This window comes from Camellia sinensis, chromosome 10 (genome assembly GCF_055761805.1).
Source record: "Camellia sinensis isolate YWXY chromosome 10, ASM5576180v1, whole genome shotgun sequence".
In the NCBI taxonomy this organism is placed as follows: Eukaryota; Viridiplantae; Streptophyta; class Magnoliopsida; order Ericales; family Theaceae; genus Camellia; species Camellia sinensis.
This window is the reverse complement of record NC_138970.1, coordinates 16,410,676-16,419,249: the sequence shown is the minus strand read 5'-3', so window position 1 is coordinate 16,419,249 and position 8,574 is coordinate 16,410,676. Positions and strand designations below refer to the sequence as shown.

At 31.1% G+C, this 8,574-nt stretch overlaps 1 protein-coding gene across 1 annotated transcript; it reads left to right on the top strand.

The window, feature by feature from the left end:
- Positions 1-3,302: 3,302 nt before the first annotated feature.
- On the top strand, positions 3,303-4,607 carry LOC145800179 (UPF0481 protein At3g47200-like). Its single transcript, XM_082889821.1, has 2 exons — positions 3,303-3,904; positions 4,124-4,607. Exons 1-2 carry the CDS (start codon positions 3,303-3,305, stop codon positions 4,605-4,607), a joined length of 1,086 nt encoding a protein of 361 aa, XP_082745947.1.
- Positions 4,608-8,574: the final 3,967 nt, after the last annotated feature.

Here is an 8,574-nt window from a genome sequence, read left to right as displayed (position 1 = left end):
TTTTTAAAATTTCAGAAAACAAGGTCCCCGCTTGAGGGTGGAATTACCCGCTCGAGCGGACCCAAGAGGCTTGCAAAAGTACTGGATGTGTCAAATATACGGTCAAGCGTGAGTTTTGTCGCTCGAGTGGAAGGCCTCTCTACATGGATCCCCGCTCGAGCGGGAGTCATGTCTGCAAAATATGCTGGGAGCTCGTATTTTACGCTTGAGCGGCAGATTCCCCGCTCGAGCAGACACCAAAATTCTGGAAAATCCAGAATTGTTCTTTGAGCTCAAATCCAACATTCAAAAGGCTTCAAGCTCAAACTAGGCACCAAAAACATGCAAATACATTAAATAACACATGGATGTAAACAATATGAAGCCAATCTCTCAAAATCATGGTCCAATTCTTCAAATTTAATCAACATTCTTTTTGTATGACCAAATTCCATACATACAAACTCCATACTAATTTCATAACTTCTTCAATCATGCATACATGTCCAATTTTGACTTCATTTCTGTTACAAATGGTACAAATGATGCTCTAAATCATGAAGCTACACAAAACTACTCATGCATGTAAGGTTTGATGCTCCATTCTTCATATTTAACATGCTACATGCTAAAACACCCAAAATTGTAACATTTATGCAAATGCATGTTCATTTTAACTTCAAATTCATCTCAATTCTTGCTCTTGATTACCCAACTAGCTTGAATACACCATTTTCAAACTCATACCCATAATATATACTCAAATGCTTACCTAGAGGTTCAATCTTCCAAATAGAAGCAAGTTCTTGAGCCTAGCCTTTCAAAGCTTGAGTTCCTTACAAAATCTTCAAAATTGAACCCTCTCTCTCTAAATCCGGTTCTCTCTCTCTCTAGAGAGGAATTTCGGATGGTGAGCTCCAAAGGAACAAAGTAAGGGTGTACAATGGCCTCTAAAAGCCCCCTCTCAAATACATTATTCTAATATAAAATAGTTGAGCACTTTTTCATTAATTTAACCCATTTAATTTGATCTGAATCAATTTTCAATTAAGTTTCACCGTAGACTCTAAAAATTATGCCAATCACAATGGCGCAATCAATTTCGGATTCTGTGACCGATAAGGCCTTCAATTTAATTTCCAAAACAGATAATCAAACAGATATTCCTACGGTGAACAGATAGAAATTCAAAACCACATATTTACGCACAATGGCACATGAAATCATATTAAACACATAATCACACTCAAATTAAGGACCAATTAGCATACTACGGAACAAGGGTGTCACACTAGGTAAGAATTCAATCTGTAATTTATGAATCTAAGTTATCAAACATGAGAATTCATAAAGATTATGTGTTTAAGTACATAAATTGAGTTTAGGATGAAGAATTTGGTTATAATTCATACATGCATGCACATGTAGGTGTTAAATGATCATATTGACTATGAGTTTTTATCATTTATGTTGAGTTTGGAACATGAAATGTACATGCATGCATAGTTCAACAAATTTTGAGAGTGAATTCCATATTTATAAAGTATTGGAAAAAGAATTTGGAAAAGAATTCTACATGCATGCATGAATATATGGAGTTTTGTCATATTGAGTTTGAAATCTAACATTCATGTTGAAATTGTGAGTAAACGACACATGTATGTTTGATTCATCATGTTTTACCATTTAAATTCATGTTTTGAAAAGGAATTTCTTACATGCATGGAGCTTTGAGCTCAATTTTGCTCAACACAAAGAATTTGAGAAAAAAGTTTGTAAAATCTTACATGCATGAAAGTTTTGAGGTTTGATTTAGTAAACTGACCTTGAATTCATGATTTTAAAGAAGTTTCTAAGTGTTATATATCCAAGTGTTTTTATGAGTTTGGAATGGCCATATAAGCTTCAACAAGTTATAATACATCTTTGGAGCTCAAACTTTGCGTTTTGGAAACCCAGAATTTCATAGAGGGCTTGAACAATCAAGTGCTGGCTCGAGCCAACATTGCGAGTTCCCAGTACTTTTGCAGTCTACAAAAGTTGGCTCTAGCGATCAAAAGTTGGCTCGAGCGAATGATAACTCTAGTGACCAAAAGTTGGCTCTAGCTAACAGCTTATTTTCAACATATTTTCGAAAGACCTTTTGAGTTCATATCTTCGTTCCCATTTCTTTGTAAGCATTCTTAGGCATGAATTATGAATCATGAAAGCTTAAGAAGTAAAGAAACAACATGAGTAAATGGATTAGAGAAGATAAGAAGAACTATGCGACATTATTTTATTTGAATTACAGTCATCTTATTTGGGTCATATTACCTCGATACCATATCATTTCAAACTCAATTCATATTTTATGTTTTTTCAAAAAAAATAAAATAAAAAATACACTAATCAAACACTTTTCAAACAATCCCTTGATTGGTTTCTGTGGGATTTGTGAATTAAAAAACGCTAGACTTTTCAATTTTTTTTACTAAGGGCTATTTTGGAAAGTTGGTTAAAAGTTAAGTTTTTAACTTTTTGATTTTTTTGGATCATATCACCTCCTTATTTTTTTGTATGTTTTCTTTTTTTAAAAAAAAAAAGTCAAAAAATTGATTTTTAATTTCTCAAAATTAGCCTAGGGAATTTTTTAATTTTTTATAAAATAATATGTAAAAAAATAAAGAAAATAATATAATTGAATGTTCTAATTTTAAAAAAAAATTGAATGTTCTAATTTTTTAAAAAATTATTTTAATAAAAAAATCAACGCTCGAAACATAACCTAAAATTTATACCAAAATTTACATGCGTATCCACATAATGAATTTAATATGCATCTTTCGGAAAGATGATGCTGTAAGACAGAAAAAGTAAAAAATTAAATGAATGGATTCTTTACACACGTGTCATGTTATTTGTGGGATGAAATTCCATATCAACAAAAATGGCATGGTATACCAATTACACAGTTACACCAAGTACCTTCTCATTTGATTGGGGACCATAGCATTTTCGGATTATTAATAGCACTTGCTAGCTACATTGTATCGTATTGAAAAATGATATAAATATATTTTTTGGATTTCATAATATATAAATAAAAAGTAATTAATTGATAATTAAAATATATATATATATATATATAAAATTTATCTAAAATATTTTAATAAATTATAATAGCATTAAATTTAGAAAATAAATTTAATTTTTAACGAGGAGGATGATGGTCCAAGGAGAAGGGAGCAGCAGCCACGACCAACCTGTGGCCTTTGCGGACGGGCTGCTGAATGTTGTAGTTGAAAGCCCTCGGCCCCTGCCATTTTTTCTTAAGTGACGTAATGAATGGAGGAGGCGAGTCTGGCGAGCCCTCAAGCAACACAAAACCAGAGCGTAAGATACAGAGGAAATACTACCAGCCGCACCTGGTTTCCATCGGTCCCTACTACCGCAATAATAGAAACCCCAAAGCATTCGAGAAATTCAAAATTCAATTCACAAGGGAGTTTGTCAAAAGTTGTGATCCACCAGATGTAACTGAATTATATAACAAGGTTGCAGAGGTGGCAGGTGAGGCAAGAAGCTGCTATGCAGAGGGCACAACGAAAGACATAGATGACACAACCTTCACTGAGATGATGTTCCTCGATGGTTGCTTCATCCTCCAATTTATTCGGTGCACTGTGAAGACTGAAAAGGGTCAAATGGAGATGATGATGAGTCACGAAATAGCAAAGGTAAAGCGGGACTTGTTCTTACTTGGGAATCAACTTCCTCTCACAGTCCTCCGGGCACTGACGATGGCCACGAAATCCACATTATTTGCTGAAACGAAAGGCTTATATTCGATTCTAATATTCATTAAAAAAATAAGGGAGACACGTTATCCTAATATACCACCAATGGAGCCCGAACATTACAGCAATCATCTTCTACAATACATGTGGGAGAATCATGTTAATTAGAGAAAAGTTAGGGATCATAAATTTTTTTTTATGAAAATAATCATGAATGATTTGTGACCTTTGGATTGCCTTGATTAATGTGTGGTATTTTATTTTAGATGTAATCCAAGGGTCATAAATCTTTCATGATCATTTTCATGAAATTTTTTTCATAATACCTAACATTGCTCTGTTAATTATCACTACATTTCTTCTAGGAATTGGGAAAAACAAGACAGTGGCAGTGGCAATAATCGTCATAAGTACCCGCGTCATTCAGCCATGGACCTTAAGATGGTGGGGATCCGATTCAGGCCTTCCTATTCTGATGACTTATCATACATAGCATTCAGGCCTACGTGGACTGGCGGGATACAGATATTTCCTAAAATAAATATTGACGACGCAACCATTTCTTTGCTTCACAACTTGATTGCCTATGAACAGTGCCCTGAGACTGGTGCTAGTTGGTTGTGGGTGACAAATTATATATGCTTTCTAGATTTGATCATTGAATCTACTCACAATGTTAAGGAGCTGAAATATGCAGGTATCATCTCGAATTTTCTCGGGAACAATGAAGAAGGTGTGAAAGTAATCCATGGAATGGCTGTTGGGTTGGTGCCAGATTGTAGAAATACATGTTATTCAGAAGTCGAGTTGAGAATCAAAGAATACCACAGCCATAAACCCGGATTTTAGGAGCCCCTGGATTTTAGCATCCTGGATTTCTGAAGTGATGCGCGACTATTTTAGGAGCCCCTGGACTGCCATTCTTTTTTTGACCGCCGTTCAGACATATTTCGCTGCCTTCCCTCATACACTGATAAATGCCAAGAATCCATCTGCAACTACCTGAAAAATAGTATGCTTCAAAGCCATGGAGGATAAATTGCAAGTTCTCTTGATTTCTTTCCTGTTTGTAGCAGACGTTTCATTCTACATAATAATAAAATAGGAGAAGGATTCCCCCAGTCCAGATTTTGGATTGGACGGTGCTGTTTGGGCCCATAGGCTTATGGTCCTGTTTCGATAATTTAAATTATTAATTTTGTTGGGTACTGGGTGTATTTTGTCCATAAAAAAAAATTAGGTCGATTCGATAATTGTAATTTGTTTATTTTTTTATTAAAAAATACACAACAATTGTGTTTTTAAAAATAAATCATACATTTTTTAAGTGACAAACGCAATAAATTGAATAAATTACAGTTGTCGAATCAACGTAATTTTTTTTTTTGTGAACGAAATACTTGAAGTGCTTGACAAAATGAACGATTCGAATCATTGAAACGAGGGCCGATGGTAGGCCCCACAGGCCCAAACAGCACCCTCCAGTCCAAAATCTAGACTAGAGGGATCCTTCTCCATAAAATAAATAAACGTTTCCGGAGGTTTCTGATAATTACAAAGATCTCTCTTATAGTTTCCGAAATTACATTGACCTCCCTTATTTTTTTTGACATTATCAAGATACCCCTCCCATTAATTTAGCCCGTGTTAACTAAGTTATACAAATAATCATAATACCCTTTAAATATTATTCATAACCTCAAGGAACTAAGTATAATTTACTTATATATTAAATTATCATTTTATTTCTCATAATTTTTTGTTTTTTGGTATTTTCTTGACTTTGTATTTTTTTTTCCACTATAACTTTTTGAATTTTTATAAGTTAAAAAAATCAACCAATAACGAAAGTATGAAAGAATATCCTGTTTCTTATTTGAATTAATTTTAAAATTTAATTTAATAAAAATAATTTAAATGACAGAAACAAAGATGAATATATAGATTTTAGAGGTAATAAATAACAATTTATTTGGGTATTTTATTATTTTCAAATAATTTCTTTCTTCAAGTAAAATTTCATTTTAATTAGATGTAAGAAATGACAAATTTAAATAATTTATTATTCCTAAAAGACTTTTTTTATCTTTCATTCCCTATCAACTAATTTTAATTTATTGTAACGTGATTAGATATTTTTCCTTTTGATATATATTTTATAAAAATTTGTTAATAAGGTGAGAAATATTGACCCATATTTTTAATATTCATGACTGAAAATTGAAAAACTCAAAGATGGAAATTAAAATTTGAGAATATATAGGATTGTGAAAAGATAAAAACGATAATTTTTATTATATATTTATGAGGTAGCGTTTGGTAATTTTTATAAGTCAATTTTTTTATATTATAAATATGAAATGTTATTATGTTTATTTTTCTTTAAAAAAAATTTAATACACAAATACGTTCACAAAACAAAAGAAAATTCATGTTTTGTATAGCATTGGGTGATGCTAGCTAAGTATTGATGAAAGAGACAAAAATGATGAAAATATGTAGGAAAGAGCATGAGGGAAAAGAACAAATAATAATAATAATAATAATAATAATAATAATAATAATAAAAAATTATGTGGTGTTGTTATTGGTTGCAATAATACTATGAAAAAATGAATGAGAGAATATGTAGAAAGAAAAAAGAAAGAAATAAAATAAAGAAAATGAAAATGGAGAGATAATTCCTCCAAATAGGTATTTTCATTCGAATAAAATAATCAAATGCCTATATGCATTTTTAAATTTTTATTCAAATTCTAATTTCTCAAATTATTAAGGTATTATCTATAATAACATTAATTTTAGAGATATGGTTTCGTTTTAAATATTTTCTCAATGAAAATTATATATTTTTTAGTTAAATATTTTTATAAAATCTTACCAATTTAGAATTTTTTAAAATATTGTACGGAATTTAATTATTTTATTCAATATTACTAAAATAATGTATGGATCTTAATTAATTTTTTGGTAAAATCTTAGGAGAAGTAAGTGTAATTTACTATTTGGTTATGTAAAGGGCAATCTTAAAATTTTTGACTTGTAATACATGGCATCGGTATATTTTGTTAAATAAGCTAACATAAGGTTAGCGGTATGGGAATCTTAATAATTGTTTTAAAAATAAGAAATATTTATATAATTATTAAAATTACATAAAAGATCCATATAATTGTCAAAAATTTCAAAAGAAATAAGTGTAATTTACCCACAAATAAATAAATAAAAAAGAATTTGTTGACATAATAAGCAGATGTTTCCCAAATCATGATGATTGATATGTTGGAATATTCCTCGGAAATGTCTAAAGGTCTGTCTACTTACTTTAGGTAGGTCTCCTACTTGTGTGCCAGCTCCTTCGTCAATATACAATTCTTCTTACACACAAAAACTAATCAGAAGACCGGGTACATAAATGTGGAAGTCAAATAAAGATAGTAGGGAGAGGATTGTGCATGATTTTGCGATTGATTTTTGTATTTCTAAATTTTTTCTTCAACAATTATTGACTTTTGTAATAAAAAATTCAATTCATATGAAAAAGTACAATAAGAATGATGTAAGAATTTTCTATTTATATATCATCTTGTTGTCATCCCTAATAACAAATATTGTCACTGGAAAAATATAGAAAATGATGTATAAGTTTATTTTTTAGATCCAATAATGTATAAGTGATATAATTAGTTGATGATTAGAGAAGATATAAGAGATCCTAATTTATTGCTATACCATTGGACTTAAAAATTACAACTAATTAAGCTTGAAAATTGAAACTAATTTTTTTTATCTTGAATAGTAATACTTGAATAACAATCCAACCCAAGCCAACCAATAATCCATTAACTTAAGGTCACGTTTGTTTGACGGATTAAGTTAGATGAGATTGTTAGTGTAATGCCCTAAAAAAAACACATATAAACCAACATTCGTGACATCCATAGATACAAGAGAATAAAGCATATTTCCATTTATCAGAGTATTCATTACAAAAGTATTATATGTTGACAATAAAAGTAAATGCCCTACGGGCTTACGACTTTCCAAGCCAACACTTGGTTACAAAAAGAGAGTGCTAACTCAAAACACATTAAGCCCTTGGCTTGAATTTACATGTAAGACACAAAAATAAAAATAAAAAAATATAACAATAAAAGGACCCTTCGGCCTCTAAGCCTCCCAAGCTACGTCCTTGGAGGTGACATATCACCTGAACTGAAAATGATGTCCCATATAGGGTGAGCCAAAGCCCAGTAGAGATATGCTAAACATAATATGAATGATAACTAAAACATTAGCTTTTGATAAATGTTTAACTCATATAAATAGACGTAAATCTCTTTTATAACCAATCCACATTCACAGATATATATATATATATATATATATCAATCCTTTTCACTTTTATTATCCAAACCAATTCATAGATATGGTTCTTTATTCATCTAGAAAGTTTATAATGAGATTACAACTCACATCATTAACATTTCAATATTTCAATTTCAAATGAGACTACAACTCATATCATTAACACTTCAATACTTCCATTCATCTATGTTATGCAAACGTAACCAAGATTTCGGGACTTTCGCCTTGGACACTCCGGCTAACTTAGTTATTAATGGAGTCCATCCCCTATTTCCTCCCAAACAGGTTTGAGAGTACATCCCCTATCTCCTCTCAAACCATGGAGTACATCCCCTATCTCCTCCCAAACAAGATACATATGCAATGTATTTAAACACTTATCATATACAATGATCAAGCAAAGCACATATTTAATGTGTTGTTCCATCCGTCATATTTAATGACATAC

Coding starts and splice junctions, on each gene's coding strand:
- LOC145800179 (XM_082889821.1), top strand. CDS start 3,303: ATGAATGGAGGAGGCGAGTCTGGCGAGCCCTCAAGCAACACAAAACCA. Junction 3,905..4,123: donor AATCATCTTCTACAATACAT/GTGGGAGAATCA, acceptor CATTTCTTCTAG/GAATTGGGAAAAACAAGACA.